Source organism: Aotus nancymaae, unplaced genomic scaffold (assembly GCF_030222135.1).
Source record: "Aotus nancymaae isolate 86718 unplaced genomic scaffold, 86718_ANA_hifiasm-v0.15.2.pri h1tg000028l, whole genome shotgun sequence".
Taxonomy (NCBI): Eukaryota; Metazoa; Chordata; class Mammalia; order Primates; family Aotidae; genus Aotus; species Aotus nancymaae.
The window spans coordinates 36,861,458-36,887,923 of NW_026988441.1; the positions used below are offsets into that span (position 1 = coordinate 36,861,458).

Genomic DNA, 26,466 nt, shown 5'->3' on the forward strand with positions numbered 1-26,466 from the left:
GAGGGAACAAGGCTCAACGTCTCTTTAAATTATTTTATTCAAGAAGTGGGGGAGGACAGACAAGGGGACTGAGCTGAGCCCTGAGTCCCTGAACCTCCCAGCTCAGCCCCCACAGCAGGACTGGACTCAGAGTCAGAGGGTGGAGGCTCCAGCCCCACCCAGACACTCCTGGGGACAGACAGGCCCCAGGAACACCCACTCACTGTCCTCCGGGAGGCGGCGGCCGCAGCACATGGGGCCCAGCCCCGGGTGGGGCTATTTGGGGGTGCTGCCGCCCTTCTTGGGAGTGGTGGGTTTCTTGCCCTGCCAGAGGTGTCCCTGGATGGTGAAGGCATCAACGCTCATGGACATGGTCTTGGCGGGGATCTGGGTGAAGCGCTTGCGATCTGAGTTGTACTTGTAGATGCCTTCCACCATGGCAGGTGTGACGGTCCGGGGCCCGTAGCCCGCCAGCCGCGACAGCTCCTCCGTCTCCCCTGACAGTGTGTAGAGCGCCCGGAACTGGCAGCTCGAGTCACGAAAGAGGATCAGGAAGTGGTTGGCCTTGCTTTTCTCAATTTCCTGGTGGGTGTGCCGGACATGTCAGCCGGCCAAGCCGGGCCACCCACCCACCAGCCTGTAACTCCCATGTGTAGGTGGGCTCACCTCCAGAATGCGGTTCTTCTGCGGTTCGTTCACCTTGCCCGCCAGGCAGCAGTGTGACAGGGCGTTATGGATGATGAACTTGTTGGACTTGGCACTAGGCTCCTTGTACAGCCGTGGACCTAAAGGGTGAGGTGGCGGGGGGTGTAGCAGGAATGAGCAGGGGCCGTGGAGGAGGGCACCTGTTGCTCCTCACAGCACCCAGAGCCCCCGCTTACCTGTGTACTCGGGCACCGACGCTGGGGAGGAGGCATTGCTGCCATTCTCCCAGTCCCGTTCACGGCTCCCAGGCAGGCGGCTTGGGGACATGAGACCCGACGGGGAGGGAGCCCTACAGTGGGGAAAGGATGGGATGGAGTTGGGGTCAGAGGTGGGGAAGCCTCCCAACGTGCAGAGGGGCCAGGGGAAAGAAGGGCCATGGCCGGGCATCATGGTTTATCCCTGTAATCTCAGCACTTCGGGAGGCTAAGACACCCGGGAAGCGGAGGTTGCAGTGAGCCAAGATTGCGCCACTGCACTCTAGCCTGGGTGACAGAGCGAGACTCCCTCTCAAAAAAAAAAAAGGAATCCCTAAAAGGTGGGCCCTCCACTCTGCAGACCCTCCCAAGTCCAAGCAGTGCCCTGCCCTCCTCCCTCAGGACAGCCTGCACTCAGGTGCACCGAGGCACAGGCTCGGGTCCTGTCTGCCAGGTACGGTCTCCCTCGTGTGCATGTGCCCACCCGCGTCCCTCCATCTCTTCATGGCATAGCCCCACACACAAGTCACACAGCCCTCTAGTTTCACCCAGATGCCTGCACCCCTCCCAGGCTCTGGGAGGCTGCCCGGCACACGGCCCCTGCCTGTGCAGGCTGAACTCACCGAGACGTGGGCCTCTTCACCCCGAGGTTATTGGGGGCCTCGTTGGCCACAGTGGACAGTGACAGGGTGGACTGGGAATAGATTTTGCTCAGCCGAGAGCCTGGGGAGAGAGTGCAGGTCAGTGGCCACCAGAAGCCCCTGCCCTCCACAAACACCCAGTCCAGCAGGCTTGGGGGGACACAGCAGGAGTCAGCCCTGCCCAAGACCCCTCAGGCCTCTGCAGACTCCCTAGAATCTCACCTCCCACACACCTATGGGGAAGGGTGCTCTGCCCTGCAGGCAGTAGGGAGCAGCACTGGGTCAGCCCCTACTGGCAACACCTCACCCCAAACATACCCCCAAAGGTTTTGTTGGTGGTTTTTTTTTGAGATAGAGTCTTGCTCTGTCCCCAGGCTGGAGTGCAGTGGCACAATGTCGGCTCATGCAACCTCCGCCTCCCAGGTTCAAGAGATTCTCCCACCTCAGCCTCCCCTGTAGCTGGGGCTACAGGTGCACGCCACCATGCCCGGCTAACTTTTGTATTTTTAGTAGAGATGGGGTTTCACCATGTTAGCCAGGATGGTCTCAATCTCTTTACCTTGTGATCTGCCTGCCTCAGCCTCCCGAATTGTTGGGATTACAGGGGTGAGCTACCATGCCTGGTACCCCCAAAGGTTCTTATCCATTAAGCCGGAGAAGACCCCTCACCACACTGCACCCCCACATCCCTTTTTTCTTTTTGGAGATGGAGTCTCGCTCTGTCACCCAGGCTGGAGGGCAGTGGTGCAATGTTGGCTCACTGCAACCTCCACCTCCCGGGTTCAAATGATTCTTCTGCCTCAGCCTCCCGAGTAGCTGGGATTACAGGCACCCACCACCACGCCTGGCTAATTTTTGCATTTTTAGTAGAGATGGGGTTTTGCCATGTTGGCCAGGCTGGTCTCAAACTCCTAATCCCAAGTGATCTGTCCACTTCACCTCCCAAAGTGCTAGGATTACAGGCGTGAGCCACCGCATCTAGTGCCCTATGTAAGTCTTTACCCAAGAGACAGCATCCAACCCCACCTGAGGCCTCCTGTCACCCCGCATATTCATCCCTGCCCAGTACCCCTGCTTACATCTCCCCCCCTTCCCTTTTCCCATGGGGGCCTCACCCAGTGAACCCCGGAAAGGGCACTGGGCAGGCCCCATCCCCCAAGGGTCCTCACCCAGCAGGCCGCGTGCTGGGCTCCGCGCCAGGGCCGAGTCGTCGCAGCAACCTGAGCGAGGCCGGGGCGCCCTCCGCCCGCCCCGACCCGGGCCCCCGGACCCCGCAGCCCGGGGCCGCAGCACCTTATCAAGGTCGTCCATCAGCTTCAGCTGGGCCCGGCGCTCATACTCCAGCCGCGTGAAGTCCCCCCGCCGGGGGCCCACCTCCTCCTCGGCTGGAGCCCGGGCAGCAGGGGCCGGGGTGGCCATGGGGGCTGCAGGGACTGTGGACATGGCTGGGGCTGAGCCAGGGGCCTCCTCATGGGCCAGCCTGCAGATCACAGAAAATCCGCATTAGAACCACTCATGGGGTCCCCGGCAGGAGACAGGCCCAGGAGCCAGCGTCCAGGGCAGAGCCGGCATCCAGGGCAGATCTGGCCTCACCTCGCGGCCTCCTCCCTCCGCTGTTCCTTCTCCGCCTCCTGCCACTGCTTGCGCCGTCGCGCCTCCTCAGCTCGCCGCTGCTGTCGCTCCAGCAGGCTGGCCCGCTTTTGGGCCATCTCATCCTCAGGCTTGTCTTCATCCTGGGGACAGATGCGGAGTTCAGCCAGCCACCCCTTCCCCGGCATGGCTGGAGGCCCATCTGTCCACCCAGCCTGCCCGCCAGCCACCTGTGCTTTTGTTCTGATCACTGTTCTAAAGGCATTTAGTTGGTGCCTACTGTATACACAGCCCCATGCCAAGGAGGGGGTACACGTGGGTGCTGCTCACACACATAGCGCTGAACCCAACAGGGAAGACAAAGGCATCAGATAGCAGTGAACACCAGCAAAAGCTCGTGTTGGGCACAGCCACTACGCTTCAGGAGGACCCTGGCCTGGCCTGGAGACACCTAGGAAGGCTTCCTGGATGAAGCACCCTGTAGAATGACGAGAACCTAACTAGGTAGGCGTTCAGGGTGAGTAGAGCGTTCCGGGCAGAAAGGACAGCTACCGCCGCGGCCCTGAGGCCAGAGCAAACCTACTGGGGGTGTCATAGAAGTGCAGGGGCCAGTGTGGCTGGGACACAGGACAGTGGCACAGGACTAAGTCAGAAGTGAACACGGGCTGGGCGTGGTGGCTCACACCTGCGTTGCAGCACTTTGGGAGGACAAGGCTGGTGGATCACCTGAGGTCACAGGTTTGTGACCAGCCTGGCCAACCTGGTGAAACCCCATCTTTAGCGAAAGTACAAAAATTTAGCCGGTGTGGTGGCAAGCTCCTGTAGCCCCAGCTACTTGAGAGGCTGAGACAGGAGAATCGCTTGAACCCAGGAGGTAGAGGTTGCAGTGAGCCCAGATCGCGCCATTGCACTCCAGCCTGGGCGACAAGAGTGAGATTCCATCGCAAAAAAAAAAAAAAAAGTGAGCATAGCCCAAAAGCCTGGGAAGGACCTTCATTTTATTTTTATTTATTTATTAATTTATTTTGAGACAGTCTCTGTCACCCAGGCTGGAGGGCAGTGGCGTGATCTCAGCTCATTGCAACCTCCACCTCTGGGGTTTAAGCGATTCTCCGCCTCAGCCTCCTGAGTAGCTGGGATGACAGGTGCCTGCCCCAACACCTGGTTAATTTAATCTTTAAGAGAGACAGGGTTTCACCATCTTGGCCAGGCTGGTCTCGAACTCCTGACCTCGTGATCCACCTGCCTCAGCCTCCCAAAGTGCTGGGATTACAAGCACGAGCCACCACACCCGGCCGACTTTCATTTTAAAAGCAAGGGTAAGGAGAGCAGTCCACGTCCCCGAATGCTCAGTGGAAAATGGCCTGGGATGGAGGCGGGCAGCAGAGACTAGTCGGAAGGTGACCCTAGGTGTCCAGGTGAGACACGGCGGTGGCCCCAGCTGGGGGAGCCATGAGAATGGAGAGACAGTGGATGTGGGGCAGGGCCAGGAAAGCGGGCTGGTAGGAGAGCATGAGCAAGGAGGTACCCTGAAGATCCTAGTCCTGTCCGCCCGTCTGTCCATCACCCACCCATACAACCAGCCACTCATCCATCTGTCTATCCATCTCCTCTCCATTTGTCCACCGCTCCCTACATCTGTCTCCCTGGTCCGGACGCCTATACCTTGTCTGGGAGGAACACGACTGGGTCAGCCCCCACTGGAAAACCCTCTCCCCTAGACATACCTGAGGGCCTCTCATTAAGCCACAGGAGGACCTCCCAGCCTGCTGCACCCCCACAGCCCCTGTGGAAGTCTTTACCCAAAACACAAGGTCACATCCCATGGCCCGGGATGGAGGCAGGTCTCACACCATGCAAATAAATGTCCCTCTCCCCACACTCATAGAGGCCTTATCCACTCATACCTCTTCTGTCCACTCACACCTGGCTCCCTAGCCCCACCCACCCACCCACCCATCTTTAGTAAAGTCCTATTTGCCCAACAGTTGTCAACCTCTCCCTCCACACACGTCCACCCAGGCCCAGGACCCTCCAGCTGCCTGCTCAGGTACTCACCTTATAGAAGAACCCCAGCCCTGCTCGGGGCTCCCCCTCTGAAGACGCCTCCTCTTCCAAGGAATCCTCAGCACCAGGGGGACTCCCGTCTCCCTCTTCCTCGGCGGCGGGATCTGCCAGGCTGCCCAGCGGGATCTCGATGAGGCCGGGCCGGGAGGCTGGCTCCTCGGGGGGCGTCCCCTCTGCCAGGAGGATGGAGGAGCGCGTCTGCACAGGCACCTGGCTCGGGGAGAACTTGCGCAGGTGGGGTAGGCTGTCTACGTCGTGGGGTGGTGTGAGCACCCTGGTCAGGGGCGCCAGCCGCAGCTCCGCCGGCCGGGTGTGTTTTGGGCTTCGGGGTGACTGGCTGGGCCCAGGCCCGGGCCCAGGGCTGCGCCGGGTGGCCGGGACCCGCCGGGCGGGACTGGGGGACAAGGCTTTGGGCCCCGTCGTCGTGGGGCCAGGGATGATCCATGCAGCAGGGGGCGGGGCGGGTCCAGGGGCCTCCGGCGGGGCCAGGAGCCGCTGCTGCTGGTCCGTGAGCCTCTGCATGTCCCGCTGCAGTGAGCTCAAAGCAGCACTCAGCTTGCTGACCGCTCGATTGTATTCCCCCAACCCCTCAGGGGGCAGCGGACCCAGGTCTGGCGAGAAGGTCACTGCCTTGGGCCGTGAAGTTGGCTCACCCTGGCCCTCACCCGCCGGCCGCTCCCCACCAGGGACTAGGCCTGGGTCGGCCTCGGCCTCCGCCTCCCCGGAAGCCTCCCTTGGCTGCACCTGCAGGAAGGCACTTTTGCCCAGCCGCTGGCGGTGCTTGGCGAAGATGGCCTCAATCCGTCGCTTCTGAGCCTCAATGGCTCTGCGTTTCTCCTCCAGCCGGGCGCCAAGCTCACTCATCTCTGAACTCAGGGCCTCTGGCGGGGCCGGAGTGGACGTGGGAGACCCTGCTCCAGTCTCAGCCTCTGCCTTCACTAGCTGTTTCTTGCGTTCCGCAAAGCTGGTCATTTTCACCTCAGAGTTGGTGGCTGCTGGGGACGAAGCCGCTGCCTTCGGGGACCCCTCAGATGGGGCCGGCGGTTTCGATGCCTCCCCCACCAGACAGGGAGATGGTTTTGAGGGGGTCTCAGGGTGTGGCATGTACACCAGTCCTTTGGTGGGCTTGTCGGACAGTGGTGGCTTGGAGGGCCCCTCAGGGGAGTGGAGGTAGAAGCTGCCGTCAGCAGCCCCGTCGGGGAGCAGCCGGGGCTCGGCACTGTGGATGATCTGCAGAGCCTCCTCGATGGTGGGCAGGTCGCCAGGCTCCGGGGGGGGCTGGGCAGGGGTCCTGGCCGGCGCGGGACGTGGGGGGCCCAGGCTGTCCGAGCTCACAGAGCGGAGGAGCACAGGGTCTCCCATGACGACATCCACGTCGCTGTCCAGGCCAAAGGGGGTGCTGAATGACACAGCCTGGGAGAGGGGACGGCTGGGCGGCCAGAGGGAGGGGTCAGCCCCTGGGACCAGCCTCGGCCCCACCCGGGCCCAGCATGCTCCACCCTGCACCCTGGCCTGTGAGGTACGCTCACCTGAGCTGCCGGTTCCAGGCCTTGCCCAGGGCCTCCATATGGGACATGGACGGGGAAGACTTCAGGGAGCCTGGGGGAGGTGGTGAGTGGTCACTACAGGGACTCTGGGGACCCCAGGTGGGGTCGGCCAGCATCTGGGGACAAACTCTACAAGGTCATTGGGTGAGTCACTGATGGCTCATTATGTGTCTAGTGAGACCAGAGGTTTCCAGAAACAGATACCCGGTACCATTTACTGTCACTACAGGGTGTTGTGGGACCTCTGGGGAAGCCATTCTGGGGGTCACCTTGGGATGCCCAAGGGGGTCCTGATGGAGGGGCTACTGGAAAGCCCAGGAGGAGACAATGTGAGGCCCACTGGGGCAGTCTGTGGGTGGGATGTTCCCCCGTGACAGAAGCCACCTCCCCTCCTCACCTGTGGATCCTCGGAGTGGGGACTGGGGGCCGCCAGGTGACAGGAGTGGGTGGCGGAAGTTGAAGACAGGAGAACTGTACCGAGAGACGTACTTCAGCCGCAGGACCCCCACCTCCTCCTCCACCTCTCCCCGGGGTGGAGACAGTGGCGGCGCCCAGCTGCAACCCAGTGCCCAGCAGGGCGGACCAGGAGCCCCCCACCCATGATGCCAGAGACTCGTCCGGTGCAGGGACCGTACCTGCTGCCACTGTTGTTCTGAGGAGGGGAGGCCTCCGTGCCCCGGGGGGAGGCGGCTGCGGTACAGAGAAGAGGGTCAGGTGGGGTTTGGCTCTCCCACCCACCCCTCACCCGGTCCCCAGGCCTGCCCCCAGGGCCTCACCGTGACCATCCGGCAAGTCCTTCACTTGCACGAAATCGGGCTTGAGCACCTCAAAACACATGAACAACTCAGCCAGCAGCACCACCAAGTTGACCTGGAGGTGGGAGGCCGGGTCAGTGGGCGGGACCCCTGGGGACCCCCAGCCCCAGATGCCCGGGCTGGCCTTACCTTGAGCGGCGGGGGGACGTAGAGCAAGTCCTCGAGGGACAGGGGGCAGCCACGAGGAAGGCGGGAGGCGCAGAAGTCCTGCACCAGCTGGAGGTTGTACAGGCTATCCGCCACAGACATGGGGTCCTTCAGGCACACCTCTGTGGGAATGGGAGGAGTGGGTCCCCGACTCTATGAGGAGGACGGGGGCCCCATGGAAGCCAGGGACCAGCATCCCCCTACACAGAAGACCTCCTGTGAGCCAAGCTTCTACCAGGTGCCCTTTGAGAGGCGAATTCTTTATTTTTATAGATGGAGTTTCACCATATTGGTCAGGCTGGTCTTGAATCCCTGACCTCATGATCCGTCCGTCTCAGCCTCCCAAAGTGCTAGGATTACAGGCATGAGCCACTGCGCCTGGCTTTTTTTTTTTTTTTTGAGACCGTGTTTCGCTCTTGTTGCCCAGGCTGGAGTGCAGTGGCGCAATCTCAACTCACTGCAACTTCCACCTCCTAGGTTCAAGCACTTCCCTGCCTCAGCCTCCCAAGTAGCTGGATTACAGGTGCCTACCACCATGCCCGGCTAATTTTTTTTTTGTATTTTTAATAGAGACAGGGTTTCAACATGTTGGCCAGGCTGGTCTTGAACTCCTGACCTGGTAATCCACCTGCCTCAGCTTCCCAAAGTGCTGGGATTACAGGCGTGAGCCACCATGACTGGCAAGAGGTGAATTCTATGATAGACCATCCTTAGGCCAGGGGTCTTTAACCCCCTGCGGTGTAGCGGCCTGTTAGGAACTGGGCCACACAGCAGGTAAGCCAGGGCAAGTGAGCAAAGCTTCATCTGTATTTACAGCCGCTCCCCATCACTCCCATGATCACCTGAGTCCCACCTCCATCAGATCAGCGGCAGCATTAGATTCTCATAGAAGCGCGAACCCTATTGTGAACCCCACATGGGAGGGATCTAGGTTGCATGCTTCTGATAAGAATCTAATGCCTGATGATCTGTCACTGTCTCCCATCACCCCCAGCTGGGACCATCTAGTTGCAGGAAAATAAGCTCAGGGCTCCCACTGATGCCACATGATGGTGAGTTGTAGAATTATTTCAGTATATATTACAACAGAATAATAATGGAAATAAAGTACATAATAAAGAGGAATGTGCTTGAACTATCCCAAAACCACCTTCTGCTTCTGTTCATAAAAAAAATTCTCTTCCACTAAGCTGGTCCCTGGAGCCAAAAAGATTGGTGAGTTCTGCCTTAGGCCTTTGCATCTTTCTAGAACACTCTCCCACAAGACCTCAACTCAAAAAGCTTTTCCATGCCAGGTGTGGCTGACACCTGCCATCTTAGCACTTTGGGAGGCTGAGGCGGCAGGATGTTTGACCCCAGGAGTTCAAGATCAGCCTGGGCAACATAGCAAGACCCCATCTCTATTTTATAAATTTTTAAATTTATAATTTATACAATTATAATTTGTAATTTAATTTTTAGAAAAAAAATTTTTTTTAAAAAAGAAAGCTTTTTCTGACCACCCATTGCCTTTAGGAATAGCCAACATCCAAAATGCCAGCACTTTGGGAGGCCAAGGCGGTGCTTCACTTAAGGTCAGGAGTTCGAGACCAGTCTGGCCAACATGGTGAAACCCCATCTCTACTAAAAGTACCAAAATCAGCTGGGAGTGGTGGCATGTGGCTGTAGTCCCAGCTGCTCGGTAGACTGAGCAGGAGAATGGCCTGAACCTGGGAGGTGGAGGTCGCGGTGAGCTGAGATCATGCCGTTGCATTCCAGCCTAGACAATAGAGCAAGACTCCATCTCAAGGGAAAAAAAAGTAGTTGGCTGGATGCGGTGGCTTATGCCCGTAATCCCAGCACTTTGGGAGGTCAAGGCAGGCAGATCACAATGTCACGAGTTTGAGACCAGCCTGGCCAACATAGTGAAACCCGGTCTCTACTAAAAATACAAAAAATTAGCTGGGTATGGTGGCGGGAGCCTGAAATCCCAGCTACTCGGGAGACTGAGGCAGGAGAATCGCTTGAACCCAGGAGGTGGAGGTTGCAGTGAGCCAAGATTGCGCCAATGCACTCCAGCATGGGCAACAGAGCAAGATTCCATCTCAAAAAAAAAAAAAAGTACTTCTGGATAAACTTAGTATCTTTCTCCCCCAGCCAAAGCCATCTGTGAGGTCGGGAGTGTGTTTCTATTCTGGCTGGATCCCCAGTGCCTAAAACAAGGTCTGGCACACAGTCCACACTCCATACATTTCATCTGCTGCAGGAATGAATTCCTGGAAGCACAGAGAGGTTTAGACACTTTTGTGAGGTCACACAGCTAACTGGTAAAGAGAGAGACACAAACTTAGGCCTGCCAATTCCGGAAGCTGCACTCAAGACCATTGCATCATTACTGGTCTCGAAGACCTGGAGCTGGGGCCTGCAGGCTGGGACTCAGGACGCCCAGCTCCCCTTCACAAGGTCTAGTCTGCGTCCATTTACTCACCCTCAAGTCGAAGCAGCTGGGGACAATAGCAGTGGATGGTGGCGGCCAGTGCAGCCCCACTGGCCAGGTCCTGGAGGCTGGTCACCGTTGGGAAGCAGGGGGCACGCCGTGCCACCACGCGGTCCTTGCGGTATCGGATCTGTGGATGGGAGCCAGGTCAGGTGAGTGGTCAGGCTGGCCTCCTGGGTCAGCGTTCATGCAGGCTGGGCGGGGAGGCCTGGGGTTTCCGCCATGAGGGGGCGGGAAGCTGGGGGTCCCAGAGACAGAGTGGGGGGGCCAGCCTGGAGCAGGGGAGGGGCAGCAGCGAGAGGCAGAGGAGATGTCTTCGAGCAGCCAGGCCAGCAGCAGGGGCTGGGGACAGGGACTCCTGGGACCCCAGGGCGGGGGATACATTACCATGGGGGGTTTGCTCCCCGACTCCTTCAAACAGAAGGCAATTGCGTGCTGGGGGGGAGAGGAGCAGCCATCAGCAAGGCGGAGGGGTGCTGACCTGCTGGGCCCCCAAGCCCACCTTGGGGGGAGGGAGTAGCCCTGACCCTGGTCCTGAGCCCTGGCCGTCCAGCTCCCTGACTGCTGTGGCCGGCTTTGAGAACCCAAGCTCCTCCCAGCCCCAGGGGACCCCACAGAGTAGCCTCCTATGCAGGGAATCCTCCTCCCACAAAAGACCCAGGCCCCCAGCTTAGGGAAAGGATGCAAAGGAAGCGGGTAGGCAGGAAGGGAACCTCCCAACCCAGGCCCCAGGGTCGGGGGAAGGAGTGAGCAAAGGTGGGGACCCCAGCCAGCCCAAAACCTCCCCCCATGTCCCCATTGTTTATCTACTATGGGAGGAATTTATATGAAGCACAGAGTTTAGATATTTCTGCAAGGTCACACAGCTCAGTCAGGGAAGAGAGACATTTCAACTTCCAGCCTCAAGGATGGGCCTCCTCCTCAAAGCTGGGATTTTTTTTTCGAGGGAAGCTGGGCCGGTGGGAGTGGGGGGTGTCTCAGGAAGGTTATTCTATCTTCTGGGTTGGCGGGCCTTCCTCTGGGCTAGAGGGTACCCTGCAGGATCTGCGTGTGTGAGTCTGCAGGTCCCCTCTTCAGAAATTTCTGTGGTCTCCCCACATTCACTAAGGGGACAGCCTCAGGGGGTCCCACCCTCTTCATTAACGGGAAGGGGGAGTGTTCGTCCTTCTTACTAACTGGAGGAAAAGTTCATCTCTACCCATCAGTTCGCTGGAGAAGAGTCCACCCTCTTAGTTAATGGCCAAGATTCTACCCTTCTCTTGGTTCACAGAGGGGTTTCTACCTGTCTCCCAGGGCTGGGGTCCAACCTCCTTTGCTCACAACTTAGGGAGGTAGGAGAGGGCGCGCAGACAGGCAGGCAGAAACAGACATATAGACAGACAGAGCTACAAGCAGGGCAGGCAGACGGGGCAGACAGACAGCCCCACTTACAGGAACCAGCTTCCAGTACCAGCGCGTGGGGCACTGAGGCCAGAGAGGCAGAGAGGAGGGCAGCGGGTACCGGCGCAGGGGACGGGCGGGGCACAGAGAGATTGACAGAGAGGGGAAGAAAGAGAGTGTGTGTCACCTCTAGCCCTCCCCCCCTGCTTCAGGAATGGCTGGGAAGCACAGCGCCACCCTGCCCACCCAGCTCTCCTGTCCTCCATCCTTCCCTCCGTTCCATGCCCTGGCCTTACCGAGGGCTGCGCCGGGGCCGCCCCGTCTGCAGGGGCTGCTGGAGAGGCTCTCTGGGCTGCTTCCTGCTCTGTCTTCTCCTGCAGCCGCCGGACGGTCTGGAGGGCAGGGAGGGTGTCAGTGGTCTGGCCACTGGACGATGCTGGTCCCAGCACCCACCCTGGGCCCAACCCCACCTACCGTGTCCACCCAGAAAAGCAGCTTGTGCTCCAAGCTGGTGAGGGCCAAGGGACCTGGCAGGGTCTTTGTCCACTCGAAGGCAAAGGCAGCCATGAGGGCATCAATGACAGCTAGGTGGGCTCCCTGTGGGGGCAAGGGCTGGAGGGTGAGACCCGAGAGCTGCTTGAGGCGCGCCTTGGCCCCCAAAGGCCTGGGAAAAGGAAGAACCTGGAGGTGGGAGGGACTTGGCAGGGGCGGGGCTTGAAGGGCGGGGCCAGTGGTTCATGGGTGGGGCCTTAAGGGAAGGAACCAGAAATGGAATCCTGGAGGAGCCACGCATGATAGGTGAGACTTTGAAGTCAGATCTAGGCCTAAAGATAGAATGGGTTGTGTACGCAAACCCTCAAGGGCCAGAGTATCGCCTTTTTGGGGAGCTGGGTTCCATGGGAGAGACCAGGCTTGAGGGGAAGACCTTGAGGGGAGGAGCCAGGACTGGGGGGAGGAGCTAGGTTTAATGAACAGCCCTTGAGGGGAGGAGCCACAACTGGTGGGAGGAGTTAGGTTTGATGGACAGAGCTTAAGGGAAGGAGACAAGACTGATTGGAGGAGCTAGGCTTAATGGCTAGCTCTTGAGGGGAGGAGCCAGACCTGGTGGAAGGAACCTGGGGGAGGGCCAAGCCTGATGGGAGGAGCTAGGCTTAATGGACAGAGCTTGAGAGGAGGAGCCAGGACTGGTAGACAGAACTCGGGAAGAGCCAGGCCTGGTGGGAGGAGCTTGAGGGGAAGAGATTAGCATGGTAGGCGTGGTCTAACAGGCAGGGGCGGGGCCTACCATGAGAATGGGCTGGTGCCTCAGGTCGGCCTCGCGCACCGGGCGCTCTGGCAATGCAGGCACCGTGCCCCTCCGTGCCAGCAGGGCCAGCAGTGCAGAGGGGTTGGGGGGTGTTTCAAGCTGTGGCAGTGCCTGGCGCCAGGCCCTGCAGTAGAGCTCGGCTGAGAGCAACAGCCGTGTCACTGGGGGCTTCACGTGCTCCTGCGCATACTGGTCCGTATAGAAGGGCTCCCACAGCTCCGGGGGTACGTGCTCTGTGAGGGCATAGAGGGGAAACACGGAGGTCAGGGTTAGCAGATGCAACATACACATAAACACATACACACATATACACGCGCTCAGGCGCACGCGTGATCACATGGCCCAGATTAAGAGTGGGTCTGGACCAGGGAGGATGGCATCAGGAAGGGAGAGGGGATCTGGGCCGAGAGTGCAGATGCGCAGGAGTTTGCTAGAGGAAGGGGTGATGGTGTTGTAGGCAGCAGAAGGGCCTGCAGATGCAAAGCCCAGGAGGTGGAAGAGAACACGGTGCCTCAGGGAGCTGATGGGCGCTTAGAGTGGAAAGGAGGGGAGGCTTCCCACAACCCCAGGCCAGCTGGACAGGCTCTTGTAGGTCCCAGGAAAGACAGTGACAACGGCAATCCCAATGATAAGAGCCTTCCTGCACTTGCCAGTGTAGATTCAACGAAGCCTTACGTCAATGCTAGGAGGCAGCCAGGGCCCAACTGGCAACCTCCATGCTACAGAGCAGGAAACTGAGGCACAGAGAAAGGAAGTCCCTTGCCCCAGGTCACATGGCTCTTCAACACCAGGACCGGGGTTAGTTAGACACAGCAAACTGGACACCCTCTCTCAGCTTGCAGGCAGGGTGGGATGAGCCAGGGGCACACGGGCAAGCAGGGGAGGTGGGCACACCACCGGCACATCGGGAGTTGAGTGACCCAAACCTAGCGATTGAAGGGAGGCAAGGGACAGAGAGGGAGGTGGCCAGGGCCCTGCTGGGTCTAAGGGGGAAGATGGAACAGAGGGGTAATGACTGAGATAGGGTGTAGGAGGAGAGGGAGGTAAAGGAGTGAAATTGAACGTGAGGGGCTTTGGGGACATCCTTGAGGCAGACTATATTGAGAGGGTGGGGCTTAGGGGGATGGTGAGGGCACATCATATAGGCAGCCTGAGATCCCTGAATAGGACAGTGGGAAGAGGTGTGAGGAAGCCCCAGGTGGACAGGGGGATGGGGGCAGAAACTCCCAAGATAGGACCAAGAGTGGAGAAAAGGCGGCCAAGAAGGCCTGGCGGGCGTTGGGGAGGAGGTGACTGAAATCAGCAGTGGGTCGCCTGTCCAGCTCTTGTTCTATTTTGCACAGCTTTTGTGGGGTTTTTTGGAGACAAAATTCTCTCTGTCACCCAGGCTAGAGTGCAGTGGTGCAATCTCAGCTCATTGCAACCTCTGCTTCCCGGGTTCAAATGATTCTTAGGCCTCAGCCTCCTGAGCAGCTGGGATTACAGGCGTGACGCTGCCACACCCAGCTAATTTTTGTATTCTAATAGAGACAGGGTTTCACCATTTTGGCCAGGCTGGTCTCGAACTCCTGGTCTCAAGAGATCCGCCCACCTCAGCCTCCCAAATTGCTGAGATTACAGGTGTTAGCCACTATGCCCAGCCTGCACAGCTTTCTCTGTTTGAGTTTTTGCTGGAGTGCAGTAGCATGATCATGGCTCACTGCAACCTGGAATTCCCAGGCTCAAGGGATCCTCCCTGCCTCAGCTTCCCGAGTTGCTGGGACTGCAGGCACATGCCACCACACCCAGCCAATTTTTTTTTTTTTTTTTTTGAGACGGAGTTTCGCTCTTGTTACCCAGGCTGGAGTGCAATGGCGCAATCTCGGCTCACCACAACCTCTGCCTCCTGGGTTCAGGCAATTCTCCTGCCTCGGCCTCCTGAGTAGCTGGGATTACAGGCACGCGCCACCATGCCCAGCTAATTTTTTGTATTAGTAGAGATGGGGTTTCACCATATTGACCAGGATGGTCTCGATCTCTTGACCTCGTGATCCACCCGCCTCGGCCTCCCAAAGTGCTGGGATTACAGGCTTGAGCCACCACGCCCGGCCCACGCCCAGCCAATTTTAAAATTTTTTGTAGAGATGGAGGTCTCACGATGTTGCTCAGGCTGGTCTCAAATTCTTGGCCTCAAGTGATCTGCCTTCCTTGCCTTCCCAAAGTGCTGGGATTACAGGTGTGAGCCACTGTGCCCAGCCTTGTTTTGTATATTTGGGTTTTGTATGTGTGTTTGAAAGATGAGGTGGGGGCCGGGCACAGTGGCTCACGCCTGTAATCTCACCACTTTGGGAAGCCAAGGCAGGCGGATTCTTTGAGGTCAGGAGTTCAAGACCAGCCTTGTCAACATGGTGAAACTCCATCTCTACTAAAAATACAAAAATAAGCTATGCCGGGGACTGAAGTAGAAGAATCGCTTGAACCCGGGAGGCGGAGGTTGCAGTGAGCCGAGATTGTGTCATTGCACTCCAGCCTGGGTGATGGAACAAGACTCTGTCTCAAAAAAAAAAAGGAAAGAATGAACGGGGCTGGGCATGATGGCTCACACCTCCCAGCACTCTGGGAGGCCGAAGCAGGTGGATTCCCTGAGGTCAGGAGTTGGAGACCAGCCCGACCAACTAGGAGAAACCCTGTCTCTAATAAAAAATACAAAATTAGCCAGGCGTGGTGGTGTGTGCCTGTAATGCTAGCTACTCGGGAGGCTGAGGCAGGAGAATCGCTTGAACCTGAGAGGCAGAGGTTGCAGTGAGCTAAGATCATGCCATTGCACTCCAGCTTGTGCAACCAGAACGAAACTCTGCCTCAAAAAAAGAAAGAAAGAAAACGTGCTACCCACATGTAGACTTTGGACTTCTTTCTGCCCCTCAGCTCAGCTCCTTGAAAGAAGAGATATTTCAGGCTCACTTCCTCCCTGCCCTCCCAGGCCCACTCCACCTCTCCCTCAATTTCCCTGAGCTCGGTTCTGCCCTTATGGTTTCCGGCCTCCCCAAGGCCGGCAGGGGCCTCCAAAGCATATCTGCAAGCCCGTATCTCGCCTGGGCTCTCTGCCCAGTGCCTCCTTCTTCCAGAAGCTTTCCTCCCACTGGCGTCTCCTTGTAAATGGACAAGCCCCACCCCCACCCCAGGCCACCCTACCCCGAGACAGCATCCAGGGCCACCTGAGGACTGCAACTGCTGCAGCCCCGGCAGCCGGCAGAGATCCCCACCACGCCCTGGACATCTCCCACAGTGCTCAACATCTTAACCACCCACCTCTGCTCCTCCCTGCCCCCAAGGCAGTAAGAAATCACCCTCCTTCCCTTTCTTTACACCCTCACCCCAGATCTATTGAGTCCTTCGGTTTCAACTTCCTAACATCTCCCAAATCCAAACCCTCCTCTCTACCTCCCCAGCCCGAGCACTGGGCAAGTCTTGCTCCCACCAGCAAAATCACACGTTTCTTTCCTGCAGGACTTCTCAGGGCCTTTAAGATAGAAAAAAAAGGCTGGGCACGGTGGCTCATGCCTGGAATCCTAGCACTTTGGGAAGCTGCAGTGGGTCATGAGGTCAGCAGTTCAAGACCAGCCTGGCCAACATGGTGAAACCTGTCTCTATTAGAATACAAAAATTAGCTAGGTGTGGCGACATGTGCCTATAGTCCCAGCTATTAAATAGGCTGAGGCAGGAGAATTGCTTGAACTCGGGAGGCAGAGAGGCTGCAGTGAGCCAAGATCGTGCCACTGCACTCCAGCCTGGGCAAAAGAATGAGACTCTGTCTTAAAAAAATAAAAATAAAAATAAATAAAAGATAGAGGGCCAGGCGAGGTGGCTCTCGCCTGTAATCCCAGCATTTTGGGAGGCCGAGGTGGGTGGGTCATTGAGGTCAGGAGTTTGAGATCAGCCTGACCAACATGGCAAAACCCCACCTCTACTAAAAATTTTAAAAATTAGCCGGGGCCAGGCGCAGTGGCTCACGCCTATAATCCCAGCACTTTGGGAGGCTGAGGCGGGTGGATCATAAGGTCAAGAGATCGACACCATCCTGGTCAACAAGGTGAAACCCCGTCTCTACTAAAAATACAAAAATTAGCTGGGCATGGTGGCGCGCGCCTGTAGTCCCAGCTACTCATGAGGCTGAGACAGGAGAATTGCTTGAACCAAGGAGGCGGAGGTTGCGGTGAGCCAAGATCGCACCATTGCACTCCAGCCTGGGTAACAAGAGCAAAACTCCGTCTCAAAAATAAATAAATAAATAAATAAATAAATTAGCCGGACGTGGTGGTGGGTGCCTCTAATCCCAACTACTCAGGAGGCTGAGGCGGAAGAATTGCTTGAACCTGGGAAGCGGAGGTTGTAGTGAGCCAAGATCATGCCACTACACTCCAGCCTGGGCAACAGAGTGAAACTCCATCTCAAAAAAAAAAGAAGGATAGAAAAAAAGAAAAAGCCAGGCATGATAGCTCATGCCTGTAATCCCAGCACTTTGGGAGGCCGAGGCGGGTGGATCATCTGAAGTCGGGAGTTTGAAATCAGCCTGACCAACATGGAGAAACCCCATCTCTACTAAAAATACAAAATCCACCAGTGTGGTGGCATATGCCTGTAATCCCAGCTACCCGGGAGGCTGAGGCAGGTGAATCACTTGAACCCGGGAGTAGAGGTTACGGTGAGCTGAGATTGCGCCATGGCACTCCAGCCTGGGCAACAAGAGCGAAACTTCATCCCGAAAAAAAGAAAAACAAACACACACCAAAACCTTGAGCTAGGACTACACTGACATTTATCAGGCACTTATGATAGACCCATGTTCTTCCGCCTTGGTATTACCGGCACTTGGGGCTGGGAAATTCTTTGTATTCAGGGGAGGCTGTCCTGTCCTGTACACTGTAAGATGTTGAGCAAAATCTCTGGTCTCTCCTTACTAGATGCCTGTAGTACATTCCTTCCAATGAACGACAACCAAAAACGTCCCCAGACACTGCCAAATGTCAATTACATGTCAAAACCATCTCCAGTTGAGAACCACTTCCTTATAATTTTTTTTTTTTTCGTGACGGAGTCTTGCTCTGTCGTCCAGGCTGGAGTGCAGTGGCTCAATCTCAGCTCAAAGCAACCTCCGCCTCCCGAGTTCAAGCAATTCTCCTGCCTCAGCCTCCCGACTAGCTGGGATTACAGGCGCCTGCCACCACGCCCAGCTAATTTTTGTATTTTTAGTAGAGACAGGTTTCACTATGCTGGCCAGGCTGCTCTCGAACTCCTGACCTTGTGATCCACCCACCTCAGCCTCTCAAAGTGCTGGGATTACAGGTGTGAGCCATCATGCTGGCCTATACTATAAAATTTTTATTTTATTTTTCTTTTTTTTGAGACAGTCTCTCTCTGTCACCCAGGCTGGAGTGCAATGGTGCCATCTCGGCTCACTGCGACTTCTGCCTCCCAAGTTCAATCGATTCTCCTGCTTCAGCCTCCCAAGTAGCTGGGATTACAGGCATGTGCCACCACACCTGGCTAATTTTCATATTTTTTAGTAGAGATAGGGTCTCACTATGTTGGTCAGGCTGGTCTCCAACCCTGACCTCAAGTGAGTCACCCACCTTAGCCTCCCAAAGTGCTGGGATTACAGGCGTGAGCCACCACGCCTAGCTCCACTTTATTTATTCATTTACTTACTTTATTTTAGAGATGGGGTCTCACTATGTTGCTCAGACTGGTCTTGAACTCCTGAGTTCAAGTGACCTTCCTGCCTCAGCCTCCCCAGTAGCTGGGACTACAGATATGTGCTACCACACCTGGCTAAAGTGTTTACTGAGCGTTATTTACAACAGAACAGTGCTGTCTTATAGAAATACAATGTGGCCACCCTGGCCAACATGGTGAAACCCCATCTCTACTAAAAATACAAAAATTAGCCAGGCGTGGTGGTGCGTGCCCGTGATCCCAGCTACTCAGGAGGCTGAGGCATGAGAATAGAATCACTTGAAGCCGGGAGGTGGAGCCTGACGTGAGTCAAGATCATGCCACTGCACTCCAGCCTGGGCCACAGAGCAAGATGCTGTCTCAAAAAGAAAAAAAAAAAAAGAAATATAATGCATATAATGCAAGCCCACATAGGCAGTCAGGTTTTCTAATAGCCACATTACATATGTAGAAACAATAAGAATTTAATAATATATTAACCCAATATTAGATCCAACTCATCATTTTAATATGTAATCAACATAAAAATAGTATACGATATTTTACACTAGTTTTTGTTTTTGTACCTAGTCTTTGGAACCCTGAGTATATTTTACATTTATAGCACACTTTGGTTCAGATCCACCACATTTCAAGTGACTCAGTAGTCACATCTGACTGGTGACCACCATATTGAGTAACACAGGTCTGCAGCATAGCTAGGATGGATGGATGGATGGGTGGGTGAATGGATAGATGTATGTATGTATGGATGGATGGATGGATGAATGGATGGATGGATGAATGGGTGGGTGCATGGATAGATGTATGTATGTATGTATGGATGGATGGATGAATGGATGGATGGATGAATGGGTGGGTGCATGGATAGATGTATGTATGTATGGATGGATGGATGGATGAATGGATGGATGGATGAATGGGTGGGTGCATGGATAGATGTATGTATGTATGTATGGATGGATGGATGGATGGATGGATAGATGAATGGGTGGATGGATAGATGTATGTATGGATGGGTGGGTGGATGGATAGATGTATGTATGTATGGATGGATGAATGGATGGATGGATGAATGGGTGGGTGCACGGATAGATGTATGTATGTATGTATGTATGTATGTATGTATAGATGAATGGGTGGATGGATAGATGTATGTACGGATGGGTGGGTGCATGGATAGATGTATGTATGTATGTATGGATGGATGGATGGATGGATGAATGGGTGGTAGATGGATAGATGTATGTATGGATGGATGAATGGATGGACGAATGAATGGGTGGGTGAATGGATAGATGTATGGATGGATGGGTGATGTATGGATGGGTGGGTGAATGGATAGATATATGTATGGATGGGTGGATGGATGGGTGGATAGATATATGTATGTATGTATGTGTGGGTGGGTCGGTGGATGGATGGATGGGTGGGTGGGTGAATGGATAGATGTATGGGTGGATGGGTGGATGGATGGATAAACGTATGTATGTATGGGTGGGTGGGTGGATGGATAAATGTATGTATGTATGTATGGATGGATGGATGGATGAATGGATCGGTGAATGGACAGAAATATGGATGGATGGATGGATGGGTGGATGAGTGGGTGGGTGGGTGGGTGGATAGATGTATGGATGGATGGATGAATGGATAGATGGATGGGTGGGAGGGTGGGTGGATGATTGATTGAGACAGGGTCTTCTCACTCTGTTGTCCAAGCTGGAGTGCAGTGGCGTGATCATAGCTCACTGTACCCTGGAACTCCTGGGCTCAGGGCAGGAGGGACTACAAGGTAGCTGGCACTACAAGCACATGCCACCAAGCCTGCCTATTTATTTATACCATGACCTTCCCTGCACCCAGTCATTTAATCCTTACAACACTTATACCCCTTGTACAGATGAGAAAATCAAGGCCTGGAGAGCTGAGATAACCTCCCCAGGATAAAAATGTCCAACACGAACTCAGTTTTCCTCACAGATCACACAGCTGTTCTGAAGGCATAGGAACTGCATGGCAGTGTTACCCAAATGTATTTAACATGGAACCTTTTTTTTTTTTTTTTTTGGAGACAGGGTCTCATTCTGTTGCCCAGGCTGGAGTGCAGTGACTGGATCTTTGCTCACTGCAACCTCCACCTCCCGGGTTCAAGCGATTCTCCTGCCTCAGTCTCCTGAGTAGCTGGCACTCCAGGCGTGCGCCATCACACCCAGCTAATTTTTTGTATTTTTAGTAGAGACAGGATTTCACCATGTTGGCCAGGCTTGGAACCCTTTCTTATTTAATCTCTGAGCTTGGGCTCCATTTTTATTTCTGCGCAGTCTTCTCACACCTGTGCCTTGGAGTGGCCAGAGCTATCCCTTCCTCTGAGCCATCACTGTTCCCATGGGGCCACAGCATACATGATCTTGTCAGTTCCCAACACCTGCCATGGCTCCCCAGTGCCCTCAGATCCACAACCAGGGGCCTGAAGGGCCTTCCTCAGTCTTACCAGCCTCCCATACCTCACACCACCACCCCGACGACCTGCGTCTTCTTCTCTGAGAGCTCCCTGCTGGTCCACACTCCGAGCCTTTGCCCACACGCCCCTTCTCCGTGTCACATTTCAGTGCATCCTTCATCCTTCCAGACTCAGATCTTTCCTCCTGTGGGCTCTCTTGCCTCCCTGGAAGGTTTCAAGAATTTCCTCTCCGAGGCCCCACTGCAAGCTTCCCTAAGATCTGGTTTCCTGCCCATCCCCCTATGCCCCATATCCATCCCCTGCCATCTCCTTTACACCGTGCGCGCCCAGCCCCACACCTGATAGGCATCATACTGTCAAGAGTCCCAGAGCTCATCAATCTTGTAGAACTCTGCTCCCACTTCTTTCAGCCCCCCGTCCTCTTTTTAGGGGAGTTGAACAGGGAACAGATTGGATTTGACCCTCAGGGTAGTGGCAGCCACTGCCGTGTGTCACACAGCAGAGGGACCTGGGTCAACAAGAACAGAAATGGGTGAGTCGGGTCATTGGGATCTTATCAACACCCCTCGTCAGAGTTCACTTCGCTTTCTTCGAAATGGGATGGTAATTTCTACTCTGAATCCTGGCCAGGGGATAATGGATAGCGTTAATATTATTCATTAAAATATCCGGCCACCAATCACACCAGCAGCGAGCATCTGTTTTGCGTGTATCAAGCACCCCGTGCCACATGAAGGATTCTGTGGTCTCTGTGGCTTTTATGCCTCCCAGCAACCTTGCAAAGAGGTAACTGGGGTCTCCATCACCCAAGCAGTGCCCTGCACGTAGTAAGTGCCTCTGCCCCACAAACATCTGCAAAACGGATAAAGCAGTGAGCAAATGCCTTCTTTAATAGAAGGGGAAACAGGCTCAGATAATCGGGGTAATTCGCATTCTGGTGCAGCTGGGATTCACACTCAATTCTGACTCTCCACATTGAGTTCTCTACAGCCTAGTAACCCTGCGTGTGAGAGGCTGAGGCTGTCCCATCTCCAATCTCTTTCTTCCTCAAGCAAATATCTGGAGGCAGGTAGACTCCAGAGTGGGCCATGCATGCCTGGAAAGGCGCAGAGAGAGACAGAGGCAGAGACTGGGAGAAAGAGGGAAGAGGGACAGGCTGGGGTGGAACCAGGAGACGGACAGCTGTCACCGAGACCCACACCCAGAACAGGTTGATCTGGGAGGGCCACGGAGAGGGGGGATGGGCTGTGCCAACACCAGTGGACAGAGCCAGTGAGAGGAAATTGTGTTCCCCCCACAGCTCCCCGCTGGAAGGCCCAGACCTTAAATAACCCCTGTCTTCCCCAAGGCCAGGCCCTGATCCCAGCTCTGGCCTGGGGCTGTGGAGCTGCCCAAAGCCGGGACAGAGTGTCCAGGGCCTCTAATCCTGGGGACCCGGGATTACAGCATCCTCCCCATTCGGGTGGCTCGGGTTCTCAGGCTTGCGGGCCTGGGGGAGGGAGTGAATGATCTGCCCTAATAGGAGAAGGCCCCGCAGCTGCGGGGGCCCCGCCCCGGGCGATCTTAGACTAGCCATTTCCCTTCGGCTGGGCTCACTAACCTCCCCAGTAAAATGGGGCCATAAGTCACAGCTGCCAGGCGCTGGAGGGGGCTATGGAGGCGAAAGAGGGGGTTCCCGGAGCTCCCCGGTCGCCGCCCGCAGCGCAGGCAGGCCGACGCGGGGTGTGTGTCTCGGGCCTGGGGGGCGTGAGGTGGTAGAGACTTGAGCGCTTAAGAGCCCCCAGCGAGGCCCGGGTCTGGGTCTCCAGGGTGTGTGGCGGGGAAAGAAACCGAGAAGAGATCCTCGCAGGGGCGTGATGTGTGTAAAAGAGAGGAAGGCGTGCAAGGGAAGGCCCCAGGGGTGCGGGAGGCGAGAACGAGAGGCCCGCACGGGGAGACCCCACCCGGCCCGCAGACCCCGCCCCGCGCACCTGGAGGCTGGGACGCCGGGGACCCCCGCGCGGAGCTGGGCCGCCGGCCCCACCCCCACAGCGCTCCTGCAGCCCGCGGGGCAAAGTCCACCGCCCGGGCCGAGCAGGAAGCTCGGAGGCCCCGGCCCGAGCCTGGGGACCCCCGGCGGCCGGCGCTATTGTTCCCACGGCCCCCGGCCTTCCCGGCCCGGCGCCCCGCCCCCCCTCCCGCACCTGCCGCGCCCGGCCCGCCGCCCCCCACCCCGGTCCCCCGAGCCCCGGTACCTGCGCCCCCGAACGCGGCCCGCAGCACCCACGCCAGGCTGGCCGCCGCCTTGGCCCGCGAGAAATCGTACTGGTCCAGCGACTTGATCTCCGGCACCAGGAAGGTCCTCCGCAGCGGCCCGGGCCCGGGGGGCGCCGCCTCCACCATGGCGGCGCCGGGGCTGCGGGCGCCGGGTCCGTGCTCGGGCTGGGCTGGGCTGCGCCGCGCTCGCGCTCTGGCCGAGCCCGCTGCTGCCGCCGCCGCCGCCGCCGCTGCTGCTGAGCCAGGTGCGGCCGCTTGCGCTGGCGACGCTGCGTCGGGCCCGCCCCAGGGAGGAGCCCAGGTGCGCCCCGCCCACCCGGACCCCGGCGCGCCCCTGCGCCCCGCCCGGACCGCCCCCTGCACAGTGCAAGGAGCAACCGGGGTGGGAGGCGCCTGGAAACTGCGGCGACGGTGGAGGGAGCTTGCGGAGGACTGAGTGTGTGTGTGTGTGTGTGCGCGCGCGCGCGCGTGTGTGCGCGCGCCTGGCGCACTGGAGAGGATCAGGGACCCTCTGTGTGTGCCAGCTTCAGTGTCTACCCTTAGGCGTAGGAGCTCCTGCACGTGCTTGCAAAGAAGGCCGGGCCGGCAGGCAGCGAGTGGTTGGGTGCACCTGTTTCTGATTGTGTTGGTGAAGGCACAAAAGTATGAGTGTCTTCGTATCTGTGTGTGTATTTCTGAATGCATTTGGGTGGTGACCAAGTGTACTGGGGGATGTCTGGGGGTGTGTGTATCTGCGGTAGGTATGTGGGCACGTGTGAGTGCGTTTGTGTGTGTTTAATTTGTTGTGTGTACAAGGATCTGTATTATATAGGTGTCTGTGTCCTGAGGATGGAAGTCATGTGTGTGTGTGTGTCTGTTTTTGGAGTGCATGTGAGTTTGCGTGTCTCTGTGCATCTAAACCTACTTGTGTGTTTTATAAGGGTGTGATTAACATCTCTGTCAATGCAGGAGTATGGAGAGACATTAAGAATGTGTGTATTCAAGAACAGAAAACCAAACACCGCATGTTCTCACTCATAAGTGGGTGTTGAACAATGAGAACACATGGACACAGGGAGGGGAACATCACACACTGGGGTCTGTTGGGGGGTGGGGAACTAAGGGAGGGATAGCAGGGGGTGGGGAGATTGGGGAGGGATAACATTAGGAGAAATGCCTGATGTAGGTGACAGGGGGATGGAGGCAGCAAGCCACCATGGCATGTGTGTACCTATGCAACAATCCTGCAAGATCTGCACATGTACCCCAGAACTTAAAGTAAAATTAACAACAACAACAAAAAAAGAATGTATTTCAGGCCAGACTCAGTGGCTCAGGCCTGTAATCCCAGCACTTTGGGAGGCTGAGGCGGGTAGATCTCTTGAGGCTAGGCGTTCAAGAACAGCCTGACCAACATAGCGAAATCCCGTCTCTACTAAAAATAAATAAATAAATAAAAATTGGAGAGGCATAGTGGTGCATGCTTGTAATCTCAAGTACTCAGGGGGTTGAGGTGGGAGAATCGCTTGAACTGGGGAGGCAGAGGCCAAGATCACGCCACTGCGCTCCAGCTTGGGCAACAGAATGAGACTGTATCTCCAAAAAAAAAAGTGTGTCTATTTCTGCAGGAGTGTGGCTATTTGTGTCTATGAGTGTGCTTGTGTGGCAGCACTGGGTGTATTTGCAACTGTCTTTGTGTATTCGTCTGGTATCTGCAGCGTGAGCTGGGAGATGGCTCTGTGGAGGCGAGGATGTGTGTGTCTCAGTGGGTTTGTATCTGAGTGTGTAATGTGGCTGTGGATGTGTGATCTCTGATGAGCAGTTCCTGACTATATTTTTGTGCATATACGTGTGTTTACATATGAGTATCTTTGTGGATTTGAATAATGCATGAAAGCAAGTGTAAGTGCAAGAATACCTGTTTCTGCTGGGTGTGGTGGCTCGCGCCTGTAATCCCAGTGCTTTGGGAGGCCAAGGCAGGCGGATTGCCTGAGGTCAGGAGTTCAAGACCAGCTCGACCAACATGATGAAACCCCATCTCTACTAAAAATACAAGTTAGTTGGGCATGGTCACATGTGCCTGTAATTCCAGCTACTTGGTAGGCTGAGGCAGGAGAATCACTTGAACCCAGGAGGCAGAGGTTGCAGTGAGCTGGGATTGCACCACTGCACTCCAGACTGGGCAACAGAGCAGGATTTTATCTCAAATAAAAAAAAAAAAAATTGCAGCACTTTGGGAGGCTGAGGTGGGTGGATCACCTGAGGTCGGGAGTTCGAGACCAGCCTGGCCAACATGGAGAAACCCCATCTCTACTAAAAATACAAAATTAGCCAGGCGAGGTGGCGCACACCTGTAATCCCAGGTACTCAGGAGGCTGAGGCAGGAGACTCGTTTGAACCCGGGAGATGGAGGTTGCAGTGAGCCAAGATCACAGCACTGCACTCCAGCCTGGGTAACAAGAATGAAACTCTGTCTCAAAAAAAAAAAAAAAGCTATGAAATGGAAAGACACTGTGGCATGCAGGTCCCCAAGACCCCTGACCCCAGATGGCGGCCCCAGAGCTGGCTCTTTGTTGAAATTGCAGGGTCCCCCACCATACGTTGCACACGTGTGTTTGGGGCGTGGGTCTCATGGTCCGGAGCATGTGAGCAGGCATGGGGGTGGGTGTGCCAAGGGAGGGGAGCTGGGGCGTGGGCCCTCCTGTCGGGATGTGCCCATGCAGGAGTGGGTGTGGGTACGCAAAGGGCCAGTGTCTATGTGTTGGAGCACAGGTGTGGATATGGATGACGCACACCCCGGCTCCTGTCCCAGCCCCTTCGAGGGACCTAAACAAGGTCCTATCCTGACTGGACCTCAGTTTCCCCATCTGGGGACCTGGGGCTCCTGGCACCGGGAAGCGTTTCCAGCAGGAAAGAGTGCGCCCGCCATCCCCTGCCCCTCTGTGATCTTGGCGTGTCCTGCCGGCTCACACGCAGGTTTGCTTTTCCTGGGATGGTTCCCATGACCTTTGTGGACCCCAAGGACAGACCCAGCAAAGGCGGCAAATACAACTTGCTCACACACAATCCGGGGACATGTGGGGTGGACGCACAGGTTCAGCTTCCCGCCCAGGGAAGGGGCTGCAGGTTGGGAAGGATGGTTGGGGGGCCGCCCAGGTCCAGAGGTGTCGGTGCAGGCCGAGTGCTCCTGCCCCTGCCTCCAGGAGCC

The 26,466-nt window shown here is 56.3% G+C and overlaps 1 protein-coding gene across 3 annotated transcripts; it reads right to left on the reverse strand.

The window, feature by feature from the left end:
- Nucleotides 1-19: 19 nt before the first annotated feature.
- Nucleotides 20-23,405, reverse strand: CAMSAP3 (calmodulin regulated spectrin associated protein family member 3). 3 transcript variants are annotated; one of them, XM_064381989.1, is made up of 19 exons: nt 23,258-23,405; nt 12,827-13,080; nt 12,016-12,138; nt 11,838-11,933; nt 11,593-11,625; nt 10,549-10,596; nt 10,153-10,291; nt 7,668-7,807; nt 7,500-7,593; nt 7,359-7,413; nt 7,121-7,194; nt 6,706-6,775; nt 5,168-6,605; nt 3,113-3,252; nt 2,689-2,999; nt 1,502-1,601; nt 861-973; nt 646-764; nt 20-561 (listed from the first exon to the last, which is right to left on the reverse strand). In XM_064381989.1, exons 1-19 carry the CDS (start codon nt 23,403-23,405, stop codon nt 256-258), a joined length of 3,801 nt encoding a protein of 1,266 aa, XP_064238059.1. In that variant the 3' UTR covers nt 20-255. The 3 variants fall into 3 exon arrangements, with proteins under 3 accessions (XP_064238059.1, XP_064238060.1, XP_064238061.1); XM_064381990.1 differs by lacking the exon at nt 11,593-11,625; XM_064381991.1 differs by lacking the exons at nt 10,549-10,596; nt 11,593-11,625.
- Nucleotides 23,406-26,466: the final 3,061 nt, after the last annotated feature.

Bases quoted from the DNA above. Each gene is read 5' to 3' on its own strand.
- CAMSAP3 (XM_064381989.1), bottom strand. From the start codon at position 23,405: ATGGTGGAGGCGGCGCCCCCCGGGCCCGGGCCGCTGCGGAGGACCTTC. The intron at 7,195-7,358 runs GTACGGTCCCTG...CTCTCGGTACAG, and splicing joins CAGAACAACAGTGGCAGCAG to TTCTCCTGTCTTCAACTTCC. The intron at 1,602-2,688 runs GTGAGGACCCTT...CTCTCTCCCCAG, and splicing joins CCCAGCACGCGGCCTGCTGG to GCTCTCGGCTGAGCAAAATC.